Below are 22,285 nucleotides of genomic sequence, written 5' to 3' on the forward strand. Positions count from 1 at the left end.
ACAAAAAAAAAAAAAGAGAGAGAGAAAGAAAAAGGAAAAAGGAAAAACATTGTGAAACGAGAGTAGTGATGAATAAAGACAATGGAGTTGGTGCATTTTCTTTGTGTTTTTTGTTGTTGGTTTTTTTGAGACAGGGTCTTACCATGTATTCCAGGCTGGCCTTGAATTCTCTGTAGGCCAGGCTGGCCTCAAACTCTTGGGGATCCTCCTGCCTCAGCTTCACAATTGCTGGGATTACAGATGCATTTTCTTTGATTGCTAAAATATAGATGAAATATGTTTTCTTTGTTTTTCTCAGGTGTAAAGAGCATACTGAAGGTGTTAGTGAGGTTTCTCCCCACAGAGCACGCGCGTTTGAATACGTGCAGTCCTGGAACCAGAGGACTTGAACTGTGGTGGAGCTGATGCTTTCACTGCGCTGCTAGCTAGGGCGGAACACTGGGGAATCTGGATGAAGGCGGCCTTCCCAAAATGACAGCTGGGGACTGGGTTGGCACTCAGAAGAAATGCCTGCTTTAGGTTATGCACTGCTCGAGGCTTTTGTGGGTCAGTGGAGTGGAAATGAGTATTTCAGAGCTGCAGGGCGGAACAGAGGAAGAATGAGTGGGTGACCGCAGGGGAGGGGGCGGGCACAGTGGACCCGGAACGCAGGCGTGCTGGGGAGTCACCTCAAGGCAGGGCCCGTGGGGCCAAGAACTTCCATGGCTGCAGAAAGCTGCTCGGCCCTGAAATTTAGGAAGCATATGGACCCCAGGCAAGAGTCCTTTCTTCTAGTTGTGAGGGTTAGAACGTATGGCAAGATGAGTTCAACCAGTGCTGTCAAAAAAAAAAACAGAAAAGAAAAGGAGCCAGGCGTGGTGCACACCTGTAATCCCAGTGCTTGGGAGGCTGAGGCAGGAGAATCACCAAGAGTTCAAGGCCAACCTGGGCTACAAAGTGAGGCCCTGTCTCACAGCAAAAAAGTAATAAACTCAGTGGTCGCACCGTAAGCTGGTGCAGGGCAGTCCCCAAACGAGATTTTCCCGGTGACGAGGGCCGTAGCGTCACATCTGCCTGGGCAGGCAGTGGGAGTGAGCTGTCACACTCTCCCAAGCCAGGATCTGTATTTCAGAAACCAAGGACTCAGGGACAGCACTTTGGCCTCTGATGGGAGAGTGAGGAGACGTTACTCAAACCGGACCCTTCTTTGGTTATTTTTGAGCAATAAACTGAGTGTGGTGATTCCCGGTTGTGTCCTCTCTCCACTGCGGGGACAAGACCCCTGAGACGCGCCGCTTAGAGGAGAGAGGCTTTGTTTGTGCTTCCTCTTTGCACTGAGTTTGCCTCTTTCTGTTCTTTCGCCACAGCGATCACATGGAAAACGTGTACGGCTACCTAATGAAGTACACCAACCTTGTCACCGGGTGGCAGTACAGGTAAGCGTGCTTGCTTGGGTCCCCTCAGCTCTGCCACACCACAGAACCGGGCTGGTAACGTACACTCGGATGTAACGGGCGAGCTGTGACAGACTCAGCTTGGAAGCCTGCTGGAGACGAGGCTGACCCCCTCTCTCCTATTTCTCGGAGGCGGAGGAGGCGGGACCCCTGCCGTGGGGCTGCTCTCCTGCCTCGCACTTGAGGTTGGGTGCAGGGAAGGTTGGGCTGTGCTGGGTTCTCACAGCACTTCGGGCCTGGGAGAGGTTAGATGACCAGCCTGAGGCCACACGCAGCCAGTCAGTGGGCCGCCAGAGCCCGATGCTTAGTGGAAGTGATTTTTGCATGGCAGAGGTGTGTTAAACTTCCAATTTTTTATTGTGATAAAATATGCATAAGAATTGCCATTGTAACCATTCTAAGCATATGGTTCAATGCCATCAAATACGTACGTATTTTTATACAGCAATCCCCAGCATCCATCTCTAAACATTTTCATCTTCTCAAACTGACACTGCACCCGTTATATCATACACACACACACACACACACACCCCTGCACCCCTGGCATGGACTCTTCCGCTTGAGTCTCTGCTGTCTGCCCTCGGGGACTGAGTGATGTGATGAGGGCTCCTCCGCGGTACAGAGCTTTCCCTCCTAGGCCTGAGTGCATTCCAGTGTGCGTGTGTCGCACGGTTTGAGTATCCGAGCATCTGTGATGGGCAGTTCGGGTGCTCCTGCCTTTGGCTGTCGTGACAAGGCTGCTGTGATGTTGGGGCACCAGCATCTGTTCAGTCTCTGCTTTCTTTTTGTCTGTCCTCAGAATTGAGCCACTGTGGCATACAGTACAGTGTTTCCGTGCTGTTTTGCTGATTTTTTTTATTACAGAGTGGTTCTTCCCCTGTTGCCCAGGCTGGCTGTGGACTCCTGGGCTCCAGGCATCTTCCTGCCTCAGCATCTCAAGTGAGGAGGACTACAGGTGCACACCACCATGCCTGGCTGCTGTATTTCTTTTCTTTTTTTTTTAAGGGGACCACATGCTGTTTTCCGCAGCAGCTGTGCCACTCACACCCTCCCCAGCAGTGCACAGATTCCCATTTCACCGTGTCCTCAGCAGCATTCCTGACTTTTTCTTTTGTTGTTTTACAGTAATAGCTGTCCTCACAGTGTAAGGCGCTCTCTTACTGTGCTTTTTAAACTTTTAAATTGTTAAGCCTAGACTTTGAAACTGAGTATGGTCACACACACCTGTAATCCCAGCACTCAGGAGGCTGAGGCAGCAGGATCACCACAAGTTCAAGGCCAGCGTGGGCTACATTATGAGTATGAGGCCAGCCTGGACTCCGTAGTGAGACCCTGTATCAAAAGAAAAAGATAACTAGACTTTGAACCCAAATAATTCTGATTCCATTTACTTTTGTTACTGTTGTTCTGTACCGGATATTAAACATGGACTTCATGCACGCTGGGTAAGCAGTGTAGCGCTAGGCTATATCCCTACCCCTTTTTATTTTGTTTCATTTCATTTTGCAGTACTGGAAGTTAAGCCCAGGGAACACTGAGCTATGTCCCCAGACCTTTTTATTTATTGGTTTTTATAGTTTGAGACAAAGTCTTACTAAGTTGCTAAATTGCCCAAGCTGGCTTCAAATTTGGGATCCTGAGTAGTTGGATTATAGGTGTGAGCTGCTGTACCTGCTCCAAAGTCTATTTTTATAGACAAATTATTTTTATGAAGCTGTGTATTCTGTGTCATGCTGTTTTTAATTCTAAAACATGTCATTTGGAGACTTCTGCTTCTGGCCATGATAGAATAACAGGAAGTGAATTTGCCTTCCTACCTTAAACGACTGGGAAACAGGAGTAATTCATGAAGGAGTGGTTTGCAGACACTTAATTTTTGGTGTGGCAGGAGTTTGAGACAGGGTCTCACTATGTAGCCCAGACTGGCCTTGAATTCAGACGGTGATCTCCTGCCTCACCCTCCTAAGTGCAGGGATTACCAGTGTGCTCCACCATGCATGGCTCAGACACTTTAAATAAAAGTAGAAATAAGAAGTATTAATGAAAATGTGACTTTTTTTTTTTTTTAAGAAAAGCAGTTTGGGTCTTATTTAGTTTGTTACAGCCTTAGGGCATTGAGTAAGGGTGACTTGTTGGAAGTCCTGCAAAAGGTGCGAGCTGGGTATGAAAACTCAGCAGAGGATCACCCTACTGAAGCGATAGGGCAGTTCTTTAGGGTTTGTTTGTTTGTTTTCTTTTTGAGACAGGGTCTCACTATGCAGTTCAGGCTGGCCTCTGGCCTCAAACTCTCGGTGATCCTCTTGCCTCAGCCTCCCGAGTGCTAGAGTTTACAGGTGTGTGCCACCACACCCAGCAGATTCTCAGTTTTATTTAAAAACTAAAAAGGTCATGTCAAGAGAGTCTTTTCATGTTGTTTCCATTTCAGTTTTTATGTAAGTTTTGGATACTTCTGTGTTCAAATGATAATGCAAAATATTAACTTGTAAGAATTTTGGCTGAGTGTGGTGCCCCACACTGCAGGGTCAGCACTCGGGAGGTGGAGGCAAGAGGGCTGCAAGTCTCAGGCGAGCCTGAGTCCACGAGAAGACCCTCCCAGGAAAAGAAGGTCTTTTCACGTCGCTTTTTCCTGAGCACTAGGCTTTGTTCTCCTTCTGCCTGCCGAGCTGCGCACGCGCGAGGCTAAAGCCCGGACGGTCAGCGCAGAGCCTGTGGTCCTCCCCCGTCCAGACCCATGGCTGTGGTCCATCCTGAGATTGACTTCCGAGTCAGGGTAAAGTTGGCCTTGCAGAACTCAAGTTGGGGACCTGTCCTAAAGATGAGCTACTTCTCCCAGCTGGTAGTCTTCGTGATTTCTAAATTGCTTAAAAAAAAAAAAGGAACAACATGCCAGTCCCGCAGGGGCTCTCAGAGCCCACTCAGTGAGTTGTGTGCGCGGGAAGATGCCCGTCGGTTCTTCAGCCTCGCCGTCAAGCGTAGCGGCCGCTCCGTCTCTCTACTCCCACGGCCAGGCCAGCCTGCCAGAATGGGTGGGCAGCTTTGCCGCCTCCACACAGGCGTGGCCTCATGTCCCAACCCGGAGTCTCTCTGTGTGAGGCTGGCTTGGCCTGTGTCCTGGAGGACAGCGCAGGGCTGGCGCCTGGGGAGCTGGGAAGCCGCGGTGCGGGTCCCCTGCCGGAGGCACTTTCTGCACGCCTGGGAGCGCCCCCAGGCTGCCAGCGCCCCCAGGCTGGCAGTGTGCAGTGGTGCTTTGGGATAAGGAGGCGCCGCTCAGCAGGTTTCCATGCAGCGTTGGACTACGCTCAAGTGACTGCTTTTCCTTGTGCTCTTAAACTGAATTCTGTGTATTGATTTGAACAGTGAGAAGAGTGTTTTCTTTTGTTCCCTCACTGTTTTGGTTAATAGTTTTATTGAGAAAAACTCAGGGTACTGTACAGTTCCATTTAAAGTGTGTAACAATAGCTTTTAATAGACTTCAGAGTCTTCTCTTGCTAACAGCCTTTCATGGTGTTTTGGATGAGTGTTTCGTGGAAGGCTCATAAGGATGGATCTTAAGTGTTTTAGAAATTTAAGATGATGTCAATGGCTATTTTAATTCAAAGAATCCCTTCATATCTGTGGGAAAATAAACAGCTACTAAAAATGGGGAAAATGTGCTGGAAGCTGAGCATGGTGGCACATACTTGTAATCTCAGCACTCTGGGAGGCTGAGGCAGGAGGATACCAGATTCCAGCCCGGTGTGGGCAACTTATCAAGTCAGTGAGACTGACTTCAAATAAAAAAATTTTTAGAAGGTGCTGAGGATGTAACTCAGCGTGAAGACTCCTCAGTACCGTAAAAGAAGAAAGTAAAGGTGTTGGGCCGCCCGCTGGGCAGAACGACAGAGCCCCACTAGTAATGAATGACACTGAAGTTTTAAAACACTCAAAATTTTTAAGTTAATTTATATTTTCATCAAATCTGTGAACAGTTTGAGAACTCAGAAGCCTTTGCTTCCACCACTCAGGTGCTTTTACTGCTGCTGTGCTCCTCAGCTCTCCCGCAGTCCCTGAGTAAAAGGTGCGAGGCGCCGTCCTCCAGGGTCTTGACCTGGACCAAATTGTTCGTGGGGGCTGCGCCGAGCAGGCCAGCGTGCGGGGCCCACCTTCTCCGTGCCCGAACCTCTCAGAAAGCGCCCGCCCCAGAAGAACTGTTGTGCTCCTTCAGTTGGGATTTGAATTAATTTAGTTCCTAAAGTAGTTCATCTAAGACCAAATCAGAACATCAGATTCTTTTCCAGAGCCCATCAGTATTTCATCGAATTCTTTTCCAAAGGATCAGCATTTCATCGTTTCAAGTTCCTGTGTTTTCTCCAGTCTCCAGTTGCAGCCTTTTCATTTTTAAACAGGATCAGTAGTCTTCAGTTGTGGCCTATTTAATGATAGATTCACAAAGTTCTCCTGTCCCAGCATTATTCTCATGTGTGTTTCACTGTTTAAACCTTAGACCACAGCCATTTCCTACCCAGCACTGCGTTAACCTCAGAGCTCAGAGTTTGATTTTTTTCCCCAGAGAATCTTGAATAACAGTTCTCACTACCATTTGCCTCTGTGATTTGTCCTCCGTGTTAATGAATTTTAGAGAGAAGTTGTCCTCTGAATGAATGTTCCATCACAGGGCTTGGTGGTGCAGGCCTGTAATCCCAGCACTCAAGAGGCTGAGGCAGGAGGATCACTAAATTCGAAGCCACTCTGAACTACATAGCGAGACCCGATCTCAAAAAGAAAAAAAGCTAGGGATATAGTTCAACAGCACAAGTACCTGCCTAGCGAGTACAAGGTCCTGAGTCCGATTCCTGGTACCAAAAAAAAAAGAGTAAAGGTAGAGAAGAAGACAGGAAGGGAGGAGTAAGACCTGCATTGCTGTTTCCTTTTGTGCCTTCATACCTCTTCCCACCTAAGTGCCTCTCCCTGGGCCAGCGGTCCAGCCTTGCCTCGAACATAGGCCTTGGGACTTAGCTCCTGCACTGCAAACAAACATGAAAGCACCTCTCCCATGCCTGTTGACGGTGTATTAATTTTTCAGTGATTTTTTTCCTGCTAGGAAATTCAGGGTTGTATTTCCAAGTACTACTACTTGAAATGGTTTTTGGTGCTGCTGAGCTACATCTCTGGCCTAGAATTGTATTTTCTTTTTTTCTGTCTTTTTGAGACAGGGCCTTGCTATGCAGTACAGGCTGGCCTTGAGCTCACTTTGTAGCCTAGGCTGACCTCAAACACAGTAGTCCTCCTGCCTCAGCCTCCCAAGTGCTGGGATTAATTATAGGGGTGTACCACCACACCCAGCTAGAAATACATTTTCTTACTAAGAAAGATCCATATTTTTTAAGTGATGAGAATTTCTCTTGCTTTAGTTGCCCGGGGAAGTGTTTAAAGGTCACAGCTCTCGTGCAATCGCCGCAGGTTTTTTGTGCTGAACAATGAGGCCGGCCTGCTGGAGTACTTCGTGAACGAGCAGTCCAGGAACCAGAAGCCCCGAGGGACCCTGCAGCTGGCGGGTGCCGTCATCTCGCCCAGCGATGAGGACTCCCACACCTTCACCGTGAACGCAGCCAGCGGCGAGCAGTATAAACTCCGAGGTAGGCGGGAGAGCGGGCTAGGGGGACCTGGCCGCCCCCCAGCTCCTCACAGCCCCCTCCCGGCAGCTCCGGGCCTGGGAACCACTGCCCGCAGCCCCGTGGGGTGGACACTCGGGCTCTCAGGGGCCGCACTGAATGGAGAGGAGCTGTTCTTGGGCCAAGTATGAAGTGCATAATGCAGGTAATGGATAGGAGCAACTAAACTGCCTTTACTTTCCAGTAGCTTTTATTATCACATCCCAAAAGAGGCCCGGTGGCCCCCAGGGGACACATCTGTGAGGACAAGACCGCTCCCCGCAACTTTTCTGAAGCGGGCCAGCGCTCAGGCCTGGGCAGGGTCAGGCTTCAAATCACGTTCCTGCGTCTGCCGGGGATGTTTTCGCCCAGGCGTCTTCGTTTCTGTGCCCTCTTTGCAGTTTTCAGTGACTCATGTATGTGGTGGGGGTTTATTAAAATGCCCACATAACTTCTACGCGGATGCAGTGAATTGTGTAGAAGTTTGTGGTTTCCATCTAAGAAACAGCAGAAAGTAGAATGATAATCTGAGTTGGCCATGGTGCTCGGATCGGAAATTATCAATGATACCGCACTCAAACCCTTAAAGTTACTGCTGTAAATACACACTGTCACGGTGAGGAGCTGAAGACGCCGCGTCAGTGCGCGTCCTCGCCTCGCCCCATGCAGCCTGTCTGCCCTGTGAGATCTCAGCCTTTGCTCCACGTCCCCAGCAAGGTGGGCACCATGACCTCTGCCCGCCGCGCTGCACCGGGGACATTGGTCCTCTCGAGCGAGGGACCAGGCTTTGCTCTCCAGCCACCCGCTCTCTGCACTGTAGACGGCCGGTCGCACCCGAGTCACCGTGAGCAATGTGTGCTTCTTTTCAGCCACAGACGCCAAGGAGAGACAGCACTGGGTCAGCCGGCTCCAGATCTGCACGCAGCACCACACTGAAGCCATTGGAAAGGTAGGCGGGTACAGCGTCGGTGCCCGGGGAAGAGGATTTTCAGGTTTAATAGGGTGCTATTCCGCCGCGTAACATTCAGTCTTTCAAAGTACAGAATCCCATGTTTTTTGTATATTCCCAAGGTTGTGCAGTTGGGGCAGCCGCCATATTCCAGGTCATTTTGTTTACCACACACGTTGTTGATTACTGATTCTCCTCCCCAGGCTCTGGGCCAGCGCCAGTCTGTTTCAATTTCCATGAATTTTCTGTACAGATGGAGTCACATAAAATATGGTTTATCGTGTCTGGCTTTCTTCACTCAACAAAGAAATTATTTTTTTCCAGTATTGGAGATTGAACCGAGGACCTTCACATTTAGCTACATTCCCAGCCCTTTTTAAAAATTTTGACAGAGTCTCACTAGTTCTGAGTTGCCCAGGCTGGGCTGCAGTTGGTGATCCTCTTGCCTCAGCCTCCCTCCTGAAGTGCTGGGATTACAGGGTTGCACCACCACACTGAACTCACTGAAGAGCTGGTGTTTGTTTTTTTGTTTTGGTTTTGGTTTTGGGGGGTTTTCTTGGGTACCGGGCATCGAACTCAGGACCTTGTACTTGCCAGGCAGGCACTTACGCTACTGAGCTATATCCCTAGCCCCACACTCAACTCACTTAGTATAGCCTTTCTAAGATTCATCTGTATTGTTGCATGTAGCATTACTGTATTGTTTTTCTTTTCTGCTCTTTTTGAGACAGGATCTTGCTATGCAGTTCGGGCTGGCCCTGAGCTCACTTTGTAGCCCAGGCTGATCTCAAACTCACAAAGATCCTCCTGCCTCAGCCTCCCGAGTGCTTGGATTATAGATGTGCACCACCACACCTGGCAATACTATATTCTTTTTGTTTGTTTGTCTTTTGTCTTTTTGAGACAAGATCTCACTGTGCAGTTCAGGCTAGCCTTGAACTTACTTTGTAGCCCAGGCTGGCCTTGAATTCACAGTGATCCTCCTGCCTCAGCTTCCCAAGTGGTAGGATTACAGGTGTCTGCACCCAGCTGTATTTTTTTTAAAGACTAAATAATGTTCCCTTGTATAGATGTACCACCTGTGTTTACCATAAACCAGATCATTGGACACTTGGGTTGTATCCACTTTATAGGTAATGTGAATAACACTACTGTGTGTTTGTTAAAGTGTTTTTGATGCAAGGTGTGATAGAAAAATACAGTGAAGCCAGGTGTGGCACATGCCTGTAATCCCAGCCTGTAATCCCAGTGAAGCAGGAGGACTGTCACAAGTACGGGCCAGTCTGGGCTCCTAGCGAGTTCAAGACCAACCTGAACTACATAGCAAGACTCTGTCTCAAACAAAAAGAAAGAAAAATACAGTGAATGTTTACATTTTCAAAATTGATTGTAATAAAAGACACAGGGGGGCCGGGAATATAGCTCAGCGGCATAAGCGCCTGCCTGGCAAGTGTGAGGTCATGAGTTCAATTCCCAGTACAAAAATAAATAAATAAGTAAAAAATAAAAGACTCACTGCCTGGAATCCCCTCAGGATTCTCCCCTTTGCTTCAAACACTCTCGTCCCATCGTTCTCACCACTCTCCGCAGCAGCGCTGGGACCCCGTTTCCTGGGTGTCTTTGGTTGCGCTGTCCTGGCTGCCTGGATATCATGAGTGGATTCAAAACATTGGCCTTTCGTGGTCATTCTGACACGAGGACCCTGCATCGTGTGTTTATATGAGCCTGCTTTCAGTTCAATGGCGCTCAGCAGCAGCAGTCACCGTATTTTTGATCACACCTCAGAGAGATAATATAGAGGGAGACTGGGATACATGTGTTTGATGTGGAAATGGGGGAGTATTTTGAAGGGGATTTTTGCAGAGTGTTTACTGAAATAAATGTAAACAGTCACTGTATGTTTTGATCACCCACTGTGTTTCAGTTCTCTAGAATGTGGATCCGGGAGTAGACTTGCTGGGGGACGGAGTAACTTTGAGGCACTGATAAACGTTTCCAAGCAGCCACACCATTTCGCATCCCTGACGGTGTGCAAGGGCTCCAGTTGCCCCATACCCCTGCCCGCACCTGCCCGCACTCGAGCCAGGCTGGTGGGCGGGGATCGGCTCTCTGTGATTTCGAGTTCTTTTCCCTAAGGACTGACCAGTGAGCGGCCTTCCTGTGCTTATTGGTTGCTCTTTCATGTGCCTGCGTTGGGGTATTTTTATTTTTGTAAGGTGAAAGAAGAGTATATATTTGAAATCTGGAATTAGAGGTTTGAAGGGAATATATGGCATAGGACTCCACATCTAGAGGGAGGCGTGACTTTTTTTTTTTTAATTCTTCCTACTGCTTCACATCACTAATTCTTCAAAGTCGTAATTTAGCGCTTCAGCCTGGTCTTTGGGAAGTCTGACACTGCTTCACCTCGCGCTGCAGAACGTGGCCACAGGCCGTGGTCCGCAGGTACTCTGTTCAGAGGTGCAGTCGAGTTTCTTTACGTGTTTGCGTATTGCGGAGTAGTTTTTGTGTTAATCTTGTTCTACAATCTGAAATTAGAATAATGTGGGTATTCTAACATAAGAAACAGAAAGTTCTTTGAGAATGCAAAACTGGGTATTAATTTTCTAAATAGATTTGGAATATTCGGGCCGGGGATATAGCTGATATAGCTCAGCAGCACAAGCACCTACCTGACAAGTACAAGGTCCTGAGTTCGATTCCTGGTACCTAAAAAAGAAAGATTTCAAATTTTCTCTGGGATGTGTGCTTAGACTTTGCATAGCTTATATTTTATCTTTAGAAACATTCTTTAGTCACTTCTGAGGTTAATTTTTTCAATTGGTTGTTACTGAAAACAAGCCTCAAGTGTATGGTAGGTTGATGGCTAGAGAGCCCCACTTTCTTTTAAGTGGAATTATTTTCTTCGTCTAACAGAATAACCCTCCTTTGAAGTCAAGGAGCTTCTCGCTTGCATCAAGTGGGAATTCTCCCATTTCCCAGCGGAGGCCGAGTCAGAACGCCATCTCCTTCCTCAGCGTGGGGCACTCCAAGCTGCAGCCCTCGGGCAGAAGAGCCCACTTACCGCCGGACCGCCTGGTGGAAGTCAGAGAGGTAGGTGTGCACTGACGTCTAAGGTAGCCGCGTAAAGTGGCATCTCGCTTGCTTGGTTTCTCACAGAAGTTGTTAAAATATGGTTTCCCTGAGTATATAATACCCCGGGTTTCCTCATGTCCATCAACTCTGTGCTAGGTATACTGTCATTTGTCAGAAGTCCATATCTATCTTTTGTGTCTCCAGGAAAAATAAACTGCTTTACTGTAAAATCTGGGGTCAGAGAGTTGTGGGGCCTCCTGGGCAGGCTGTAGAGCCAAACAAGTGATGCTCTTTCTGTTTTAGGTGGGAACAGCACTAGGGATTGAACCCAGGCACGGTCCCCCGACTGCGCTACATTCTCATCCCATTTTTAGAATTTTGAGATAGGGCCTCCCTAAATTGCCCAGACTGGCCTCGAACTGCAGTGCTCCTACCTTACCCTCCCCAGTAGGCGGGATTACAGGCATGTGCCACAATTCCCAGCTGTGACTTAAAAAAAAAAACCTGATGTATAGGAATGGAGCGTGTAGCTCAGTGGTAAAGCGTGTGCTTAGCATGCACACAATCGTGAGTTCAACCCCTGCACACAAAATAAATACATCAGAACAAAAACCCAAAGACTGATACATACAGAAAGTTTTACACATACATAGAGTAGATAGTTACATCTTTGACTTTGGCTTGTCTCACCTTTTTTTCTTTCTCTTTTAAAATGAGTACCAGGTAACTCTGGATGTCAAAGAATATGGTCTGTTAGGTTCTAAATATTTTAGACATTATTTGCTAAGTTACAGTTGATAAAGTTTATAGATGTCTTAGAAATAGATTGGTGAAAATAATACTATAAATCATACCCAAATGATTCAGGGCAAGAGGATGAGGAGAATGTACTCTCTTATTGAGTTGTTTTTAGTTGTCTTTATAAATTGGGCATAGCTGGATGTGGTGCCACACACCTGTAATCCCAGCACCTGGGAGGCTGAGGCAGAAGGAGCACCGCAGGTTCAAGGCCAGCCAGGGCGACATAGTGAGTTCAAGGCCAGCCTGGACTACATAGCAAGACCCTGTGTCAAAAAACACCCCCACAAAAAAAACTCAGGCCTAGTAGTATATGCCTATAATCTCAGAACTTTGAGAGGCTAAGGCAGGCGGATCCACATTCAAGCCCAGCTGTGGCAACTTAACAAGATTGAATTTCAAAATAAAATGATTTTAAAATGGTCCTGTAATGTTGCTCAGTGTGAAGACCCTGGGTTCAGTTCCCAGAACAAACATGAAAAAAAAAATCATAGATGAAGAAATTGAAGTTTAGAGCAGTGAAGTAATGTGCCTGAGGTACACAGACAATAGCTTTTGATTCCCTTTCTAGTCCTGTTATAGGCAGAGGTTGTAGTTAGGCATTTTTACGTCCATATTGTGTGTGTGTGTGCGTGCGAGCATCTCGTGTGCCGAACGAGGGCTGTGTACATGCTGAGCATGCGCCCTCCTGCCGGGCTGCGTCAGCAGGGCATTTTTAGTGTTCGTGGTGATGGGTCTGTCCCTTGCAGCGTGAGTGGAGGGAAAGACGGCGTTAAAAGCAGTTAGGAGGGGAGGGACACGTAAAGATCGGTGTCCACCGTGCATTTCTCACGCTTTAGAGCCCACCAGCGGCTGGCGCTTTCGCTGTGTGCCGTGCCTCGGTCTGGGTGTGGACGTGGGGTGTGGGTCTGCGGACATCCGTGACGCCCAAGCAACCGTGGGCGCTTCTGTCCGCACACTGGGAGTCAGGGCCCGCGGTGGGAGTTGCAGACTGGAAGAGAGTGTGGGGCCTCGCGCACACGCCTTCTCAGGTTGTGGGTGAAACTTGCACTGAGCTGCCGTTTCATAAGGGCAGGTGTGAAGTGTCATCTGACACACCAGTGAGCTCTCCGTAGCGCACCGCATGAAAGCGCGTCGGTCTGACCTGCGCCTTGAGTGAGCCCCCAGCCTGTCCGTGCGCGGTCATCCTGCATGTCCGCTGTGCGGGAGGTGCCAGCGCAGAGCTACTCAGGTCCGGAAATGTTGTCAGTGTTGTCGGTAGACACAGTGTGGACAGTTCACGTCTGTTGACATCCCCACCCACCTCACCAGAAACGGCTTCTAATGTTGGGAAGCTGTCAGGCCTCCTGCGGCAGATAGGTTTTCCAGAATCCTGATGTTCATCTTAAAGCTCACATTTTGTAATTGGCAACGGATACTGTCAGTTTCTTTTTCTTTAGAAATGACAGGTTTGTTTCGTTGAGTCTCGAGGACACATCTGTGACATGCCTGCCAGCCTGGATAGCCGTAGTTGCTATGAGTCACCCTTTCACATTAAGATAGTAATGTGTGCAAAAATAGGTCACCAGCTTGAAAAACAGGTCACCAGCTTGCAGCTCGGTCACAGCGCTCTCCCTGCAGACGGCCCCTGCCTGGGGGTGACACACACCTGCTGTCTGAGGACCTCTGGCTGTTCAGCATGTTCGCTAAGTGTGTGATCAGGAGTGCGGATGGAGCTCACTCTGTGTCCTCACTGCCCTTTCAAGGACATTCTTTTTTTTTTTTTTGAGACAGGGTCTCACTATGTATGCAGTTATGGCTGGCCTTGAGCTCACTTTGTAGCCCAGGCTGGTCTCGAACTCACAAGAGTCCTCTTGCCTCAGCCTCCCGAGTGCTGGGATTACAGGTGTGCACCACCACACCCAGCCTCAAGGACATTCTTAAGCACAACTCACTTCTCCTTTCTGAGACTGCATGGCAGTGGAGGATACTATGGCCACCAGCAGGGCTGCTGTCCCTGCCTGTCACTGGTGTTCCACCCATGGGCCGCCGTTCAGTCTCCTCCGTATGGGTCTATCACTCCTTGGAGTATCCCAGAAGTGGCTTCGAGCTCACAACCCCCTGTAGGGAGCCAGCCTCCCAGGGCTCTGCTGAGAAACATCAGTACCAGGAGATTGGGTAACGGGGCTGGAAATGAGTGTAGAAGGAGTATTTCAGTCCATGTCCTGGGTAAGTCCAGTGTGAGAGTCAGGGACAGCAGTAAAAGCAGCTGACCCTTGAGAGTGATGTCATCTTGTTACACACAAACAGATTACAATGATACCTAACTAAACGTTCTCAGTGCTTTCTGGTTTTTTTATTTATTTATTTATTTATTTTTATTTTAAAGATAAAAGGAGGGAAACATTAACAGACATACATTTTACAACATATCACAAGCACAGTACAGACAATACAGAGTTACAAACAAAGTGGTAGGGAATTAACAATGGTTGTTGTATTACATATTGATATCTTCAAAGACTTTCTGTTTATTAATAGTGCTGCTTCACTGCTGTCTTGGTTACTTTTCTCTCCTTGCTAGGAGAAAATACCTGACACCTCAAATTAGGGAAGGAAGAGTTTATTTAGCTCACAGTCTGTGGAGGTTTCAGTCCATACTTCGCTGGCTCCAAGACAGGGTGGCATATGACACGGGCAACAGTTCATGGCAGTGGAAGACAGCAAAAGCAACAAGAGCAAAAGGGAGGAGAGTGACAGAGAGCAAGGCTCTTTCCGTCCCTTGTGTGCAGACTGCCTGCCCCAGGGCGGGTGCAGCACTCACACCATAATCCCAGCAGTGGACCATGAATCGATCATAAACACTAGAAGCCCGCCCTGTGACTGCATGAGGCTTTGGGGGACATCCAGACACAGACCACAACAACTGCAGTACTCAGTGCATGCTTCATGGTGATTCCGTCTGTACCTGAAGTGTAGTGACAGTGGCCGGCCTGGTGGGACAGATGCTTAGCACATGAGTGATGTAGTTAGGGAGCCAGGCTGATTTTCACACACGCGTGATGCCACCTGCATGGTGTACTACTATCACCATATTTGCCACATGGAGCTACATAACTCAGGTTAGCCAAATTGGTGGCTTTCCTGAAGCTTTTTTCTTAAGTGACTGGTTCTATCATGTCAGGAACAGTCACTACACACTCTCATGGTCCACTTTCCTGCTTCTTTGTAAATTCTGTATGTGATTGACTCACTCAATTTGGGGAGTGCTGTTGCCAGGTTTTGACAGTTTTTAAAGTTTATTTTTTTCTAACCACAAGAGTACTACTTGCTTAAATCTCTTCTCTTCTAACATTAGTGGGGAATCTCAGGACCTTTTGCTTGCAACTGGAAGTAAGCATCATAAATTCACTTTCCATCTGAAAAAAATTGGGTTTCTCATTCATCATCAATATTGCATTGGCTCTGTTAGGAAAGCACAGCACAATGTATTACATTCTCTTAGCCTGAAAGCTCATGCCCAGGGCTGGTAGCAAATCCAGCTTGACAGGACCAGAAAGGTCAGGAAGGAAGGGCCAGGTTAGCCATTGTGTGCTCAGCAGAGCTTCAGAGTACGCCTGACCAGCGGTCTGAGGTGAAAGTGATTAAGAGCAACTGGCTTGAGAATTTACTTTATTTGGCGTTCGTTCGTTCGTTCGTTCGTTCGTTCGTTAGTTGGTTAGGTTAGCAGTACTGGCGATGGGACCCAGTGCTTTGAACATGCTAGGCAAGTGCTCTATCACTGGGCTACATAGTGAGCTCAAGGCCAGCCTGAACTACTTAGTGAGATCCTGTCTCAAAAAAAAAAAAGAAAGAAAGAAATGAGGACAGGGACCCACAGAGCTGTTGTCTTCCTTAGATGATGTCTCATGCTGAAGGACAGCAGAGAGACTTGATCAGACGGATTGAATGCCTTCCCGCCTCCGGCCTTCTCAGCTCCCTAGACCAAGACCTCCTGATGCTCAAAGCAACGTCTATGGCCACGATGAACTGCTTGAATGACTGCTTCCACATCCTGCAACTGCAGCACGCGTCCCACCAGAAGGGCTCACTGCCTGCAGGTAGGCTGCCCACCGAAGGTAGATGCTGCACGGAGGACCAAAAGGGGAAAGAACGCGTCTGATGTTCTAACCCTGGAAAATCTTTAGGAAAGCAACAGTGAGCCTCTAGTTTTAATTATCACACTGTTAAACAAATTCTTCCTAAGAGTGCTCTTTATTGAGTTTGAAATGATTTCATGCCTGATGTCTAACATCCTGTGGTATTCTCCAGAGACCTCAGAACTCCACAGGATAAAAGCTGAACTAAACCCTGTAACTCTCCCGTATTTCTGTTAAAATTGATGAAGTCATGGTGCAGTTGTCCACCCAGTTAACCAAAGTGGAAACGTTGGGTTCATCTCTTGAGTTTTGGTTCAGTCCACTACTGATCGTTTAGTTTTTTATACAGGTCTATCACATAGCTCTCAGTACATCTAGCATTTGACCATGTGTTTACTGGAAGTTACGGGAGAGAAGGTGTGGGAGTGGGAGTACAGATAAGCCTTCTAGAAGGAGAGCAGTAAACTTGTCCTGCCTGTTAAGTGTTCACTTAGTATTTCGCAACTAGTCCTTGTTCTCTTTTTTCACTTCCCTTACTTATGAAAGAAACGTTTAGAAAGTCAGCAGGTGTCCTTCCCTGGGAAGAAGTGTCATCGAGGTCACGTGGACATAGTATGTACTCCGTCCTCTCCTGTGCCTAAATTCTTCATTTCTACCTAATAGACTGTTCCAATGGCGATTGTAGGTAGAGGCCAGGGCTCTACTAGAGAGTCAAATAAGGTGTGAATCCCGCTGAAAGAACTCTTAGTCCTGCGGGATGGTAGGTTTGATCCCCAGTACCACCACCAGAAAACAAAACACCATGTCATAGCCCAGTTCCAGTAGAGAAAGAAGCATGTGAGGAGAATCCATAAAATAACATAGAAAGTGGTGCTAACCATAGGAACAAAGTGTGGAGAACAGACAAGGGAACGAATGCTTCTGAAAACCATTTAGTTCAGGAGTGACGAGTAGATGAGCGAGGAGGCTTCCAGAGAGACAGGGCCCGGCTCTGGCGCGTGAACCTGAGTTGGTTGGAAATGGGCCGAAAGACTGAACCCGGCAAGGTGTCCGTGGCCTGGTGGGAGCTGTGGGATTTCCTCATCTGCTGAAATGGGAGGAAACTGCTTGCTCTCGCCAATTCCTGCCATAGTAGCCAGAGCATCTTTATTATAGCACTCAATAGCCCAGCTTCTGTGAAGCCTAGATCAGCCTCTGAAATCGAATGGAACATTTTCCATTATTGATTAGGCATAGAATCCACTTTGTTAACTAGTTAAGAGTAACAGGAGACCACTGAGTCACTCATGGAGAAGATGACAAGTCTCTAAATGTGGCCACTGTCTCTCACTAGGTCAGCCATTACTTATTCAGGAGCACGGCCTTTCAGTTTGAAAGTTACGTGGGGCTTTCTTAGGACTGAAAAAGCGGAGGAGGATATGCACCTGCAGTTCTTAAATTAGATCCAGGTGGTTCTGGTTAGCAAACCACTGCTGGAAATGAGGTTCAGTCTCAAACCGAAGGACGTGGTACCATTTCACAGTCCAGGCTCCTCTTGTCGCTGGACGTCCTGACTTAGCCGAAGTGCATGCTTTGTGTTAGAGAAATGGGCTGGCTGGGAACTGACCTCGGGATGCAGACGTGCGGAGAAGTGAATTCAGTCCTGCTCAGGGTTGGTTTCTTTTAAACAGGATCTGATTTCAGCTTGCAAGTTGCTCTGTGGTAAAATACCCAATCGCGGTGCTCATGCTAATGAGATCCACAGGCACCCTTCAGGGTCCTTTGACAAGTTGAATTAGTCGTGTAAACCTAACACTAAATTGCTTAAATATAATCCACATCTCCTGAACTTTCCAGATTATGAGCACATTTCAGCAAGAGTTTTCTCTTCCCTCATCAGGAACGACAATCGAGTGGTTAGAACCAAAGATCCCTCTCTCAAACCATTACAAAAATGGAGCCGAGCAGCCCTTCTCCACGGAGCAGGATAAAGCCGTGGTCCCCGAGGAGCGGTCGGCTGCGGAGTCTGGGCCCAGGACGAGGGTAAGAGACTGTGCAAATGCGGTGTGGGTGTAAAATCAGGGCTACAAAGGGCCGGTTTTCTTTTCGCTATGAGGGCATCTGAGTCAATACCAGCAGCGCCCACCGAGTCTAGCCCTGTTCCACTCTAAATTGCATTTGCTTTGGACAGACCGCGCTTGTATAAAACGTGAACATGTACTGTCCAGGTGAAATCTCCAGCCCCTTGTCGGGTTGGTTACTTCTTCTGGATGAACATGTAATTTGAAAAACTGAAGTTTGCATGTTTTCCTTTTCCCTTTTTCCTAGCCAAGAACTACCTATCAGGATTTCTGCACAGTATTTCTCATATTTCTTACTCCATTATCTTAATAGTGTTTTCTGTATGTTTACTGTCATATCTACAAGCTGAAACATTTACCATTGTGCTAGGCTTTTACCAAACTAGCTGTTTTAAATACAGTATTACCCTACTTAAAATAGCACGTATTCACAGGGGTTAATATTTTTATAAAATATTATACATTTTACATTTCTTTTGGTTTGTTTTTTGAGACAGGGTCTTGCTGTGCATTTCAGTTCAGGCTAGCCTTGATCTCACTGTGTAGCCCAGGCTGGCCTCAAACTTGCAGTGATCCTCCTGCCTCAGCCTCCCGAGTGCTGGGATGACAGGTGTGTGCCACCGTGCCCACCTACATTTCACGTTTTTGAGAAACTAAAGAGTGTTTATTACAACTACCAATGTACAAATCATATTAATTTTTCGACCTTTGTGTTCACAATTTGTTACTTTTGCCGCCATAGTTGCATAGACAATTTTAAGACATTTTACTTGATACTCTCATAAGTATTTTTCTGTGGTGCATTGGGAATAATGGGTGTGCTAAGATTGGTGTGTGGTACTAAGGAAGAAGAAACAGAGACTCAAGAGTAGCTGATGTACATTTCAAGTGAAAAGTCATTGGGACTTGAGATTGGGTGTAAGGGTTGGATCAAAGAAAACTCCAGGTGTTGGGGCCTAAATGACAAGATAGACTTGTGCTGTCTGCAGGCTAGGTTTTTGCAAGGTTGAAAAGATGGGGCTTTTTCATTTTTCTTGTGGTGCTGAGAGGATTGAACGCAGGGCCTTTGCCCTGAGCTATACCTGGCCCTTTTATTTTGAGACAGGGTCTCACTGTGTTGGGCAGAAAAGGTTTGAACTAGTGATCCTCCAGCTTCAGCCTCTTAGAGTGCGGGGATTACAAATACGCACCGCCACGCCCAGCTGCAGCCCTTCTTATTTTGAGACGGGGTCTGCTAAGTGTCCCAGGCTGTGCTCATTCTTAGGATGCTCGTACCCCTAAGCTGCACCCCAGCCCCCAAAGTTGTATTTGCATTGTTCATCCGTGGCCTAGGTTCTAACCTTAGATGTCATGTTACCTTTTCAGAGGCTTGGAGAAGAGCATTTACTGCAGACCTAGCAGGGTTTCTTCTCCTGGGGTCTCGCATAGTTGTGTGAGCTCACATAATACTTGGCGTGCGTGTGTAGTGAGGAAGAGGATGAGCTTTCCTCCCAGTCACCGCAGGTCCACGTTTTAAGTCTACTTCACGATACTGCACACCTGATGTAGGCACATTGCAGGAAATGCTCCTGACACGCTAGCCATCGAGAAGAGCTCAGAAAGCCTTTGGGATCTCCTTGAGGTCATGAACTCAGAAGTAGTTCTGGTACATGCAAGCAGTGATTGTCTGTGCGGGGTTTTGTTTGTTTGTCAGGGGGTGGTTTTGTTTTGCATTCAGGAAATTGAACCAGGGCCTCACACAGTGTACCACTGAGCTATATTCCCAGCCTTTTCTTGTTTAGAGACACGGTCTTGCTAGGTTGCGCAGCTGGCCATAAACTTGTCATCCTCCTCCCTCTGCCTCCTAAGGGGTTACAGGTGTACACCACCACTCCCCCTGGCCTGTGTGATCCAAATATAAAAAAATAAATTTCACTGTTAGTTGATTTATCAGAGTATATGTTGATAAGCCGGGTGTGGTAGCGTACGCATGTAATCCCAGCACTCGGGAGGCTGAGGCAAGAGGATGGTTGCAAGTTGGAGGCCAGCCTGGGCTACAAAGTGAGCTCAAGGCCAGCCTGAACTGCATAGCGAGACTCTGTCTCAAAAATGCGAAAGAACGTATGTTGATACAGACTCCTTGATAGAAAGGTACTAGAAAAGGAGAAAGCTGAAGACAAGAGAATGGTCAGAAACTGATTACCCCTCCACTCTGTCACTGTGCGTTACATTTTGTTGTTAGCGTTTTGAGGGTATTAAGTTATTGATTTTGTGTCTGGGTAGGATCGGTTTTCCATGTCTAGGTGCATAGAACAGATGGGTTTCTTGTTTGCTAATAGAAGGGGAAAACCAAGCAGAGACTTTAGCAAGATCATTTCCTTTTAGAAATCCGCATTACTTAAGATCTAATGAAATAAAAAAAGATGACACCTGCCTTAGTTACTTTTTTGACTGCTGAGACAAGATACCCAATGCCCAGAGTCAAAGGAGGAAAGGTTTATTTGGCTCACAGTTTGTAGAGGTTTAGTCCATAGTCGGCTGGCTCCGAGGCAGGGGGACGTGGCAGAGGGGCATCGCAGAGGAGAAACAGGCCATGGTGGGCCAAAGACAGCGAATGACAGACAACAAGCAGTGAGCGTCTTTCTGTCCCTTGTCTCCTATGCAGGCTACTCACCCCTAGGCTGGGTAGCACTCACACCCAACGTACGGCAGCCTTAGTCCTAGCATCCTACCGTGAATCAATCCCAGCATCACATCCTTGATCCCAGCAGCGCACATCCTAGGTTCAGCCACCTCCGAAAAGCCGGCCTGTGACCTCATCAGGCTTTGGGGGGACATCTAGACACAAGGCATAACAACATCCCCATGAAACTGTCTTACTCAGAGATGCTGACAAGTGTCCCCTGAGAGAAGGGACACCTTGCCCATGAAGACCTGGATGGTAACAGCTGATGGGTTTTGTAGGATCCAAAACTGCTATTCGTTTGTTTATTTATGTATGTATGTATGTATGTATGTATGTACCAGGAATCAAACTCAGGACCTTGCACTTGCCAGGCAGGCACTTGTGCCACTGAGCTATATCCCTGGCCCTGCTGTTTGTTTAAATAGAAAAAATAAGAAATTGTCTCTAACTCAGTCACTCAGAGCCTGCTGAGATGAGAAGCACATCGTCAGCTTCTCCAGGGCTGGTTTTATGATAGTCTGGGTGATGAAGGAGCTGGGCAGAGAGCTGTGCTGCGTCCAGCTGCGTGGGAACGACCACAGGGTTTTGTGCACAGCCTAGGGCTGGTTCGCGCACATGCCAAGGCAGCTCTGTGCGCAGCCCTTGCCGCCGTGCACGCGGCCTGGGCCAGTCCCCATCAAAACAAAGAGTGTAGAGTGCGGTTTACCGGGGTTCGCCTTGACGTGCATGCGGGCACTTCTAGATTCTTCATCTTATGGTAGCTTAAAAAGAGGCGAATTCCCATTCTTAGAACTCTGCCGCTGGAGGCAGTGGTCATGTCCCCTGCGGTGGTCAGATCTTGGAATTCAGATGAAACTTTCTTCCCGCTTTTTGAAAAGTAACGTTTCTATACAATAAACGTGTCTTATATGTCGTACGGATGGCAAATCCACAGTATTTTCAATATCAGAAATAATGGGCTCTTTGAGGGAAGTGTATCCCGTCTGGCAGTGGTGGGAGCGATGTTTTCAGGAAGGGTTTGGCCGGTACTCCGCTGCATTTGGGCCCAGTGTCAGTGTCTTCGAGTCGGAAACCTTTTATCTTCATGAGTGTTAATATGCACTTACAAGCGAGGCCTCTTCCTGTTGTCAGGAGCCTGAGGACATAAAGGCGGAGGAGGAAGTGGAGGACACCTGTGACCACAAGGAGGACGACCTGGGGGCCGTGGAGGAGCAGCGCAGCGTCATCCTGCACCTCCTGTCCCAGCTCAAGCTGGGCATGGACCTGACGCGGGTACGTGCGGGCCAGGCTGGCCCTGGGGACCGTCCTTCGTCAGGGCCACACTGGGGTTGTACATGGGGTCAGGCTTCCCCGTTCACCTCTGAGTTTCTCCCTCTTCCTCCCTCATCTTTTGGTGTTACTGGGGCCTTGTTAAATGCTCAGCGAGTGCTCTAGCCCTGGGCTAATTCCTGAACACTAAAAGTTTATTTTGAGCCAAGTGTGGTAGCCCAGCACTCTAGCTACTGAGGCAGGAAGATCACTACGTTTTAGACCAGCCTGGCCTACACCATGAGT

At 47.9% G+C, this 22,285-nt stretch overlaps 1 protein-coding gene across 1 annotated transcript in view; it reads left to right on the top strand.

The window, feature by feature from the left end:
• Nucleotides 1-22,285, top strand: part of Osbpl11 (oxysterol binding protein-like 11) — a gene marked incomplete in the record, with an annotated part of 63,601 nt that overhangs the window by 16,762 nt on the left and 24,554 nt on the right. Inside the window, 7 exon segments of the mRNA XM_013513473.1 lie at nt 1,347-1,415; nt 6,876-7,051; nt 7,936-8,015; nt 10,932-11,108; nt 15,766-15,967; nt 17,886-18,028; nt 21,863-22,003. Of these exon segments, the coding sequence (XP_013368927.1) occupies nt 1,347-1,415; nt 6,876-7,051; nt 7,936-8,015; nt 10,932-11,108; nt 15,766-15,967; nt 17,886-18,028; nt 21,863-22,003 (988 nt within the window).

This window comes from Chinchilla lanigera, unplaced genomic scaffold (assembly GCF_000276665.1).
Source record: "Chinchilla lanigera isolate Chin_1 unplaced genomic scaffold, ChiLan1.0 scaffold00019, whole genome shotgun sequence".
In the NCBI taxonomy this organism is placed as follows: domain Eukaryota; kingdom Metazoa; phylum Chordata; class Mammalia; order Rodentia; family Chinchillidae; genus Chinchilla; species Chinchilla lanigera.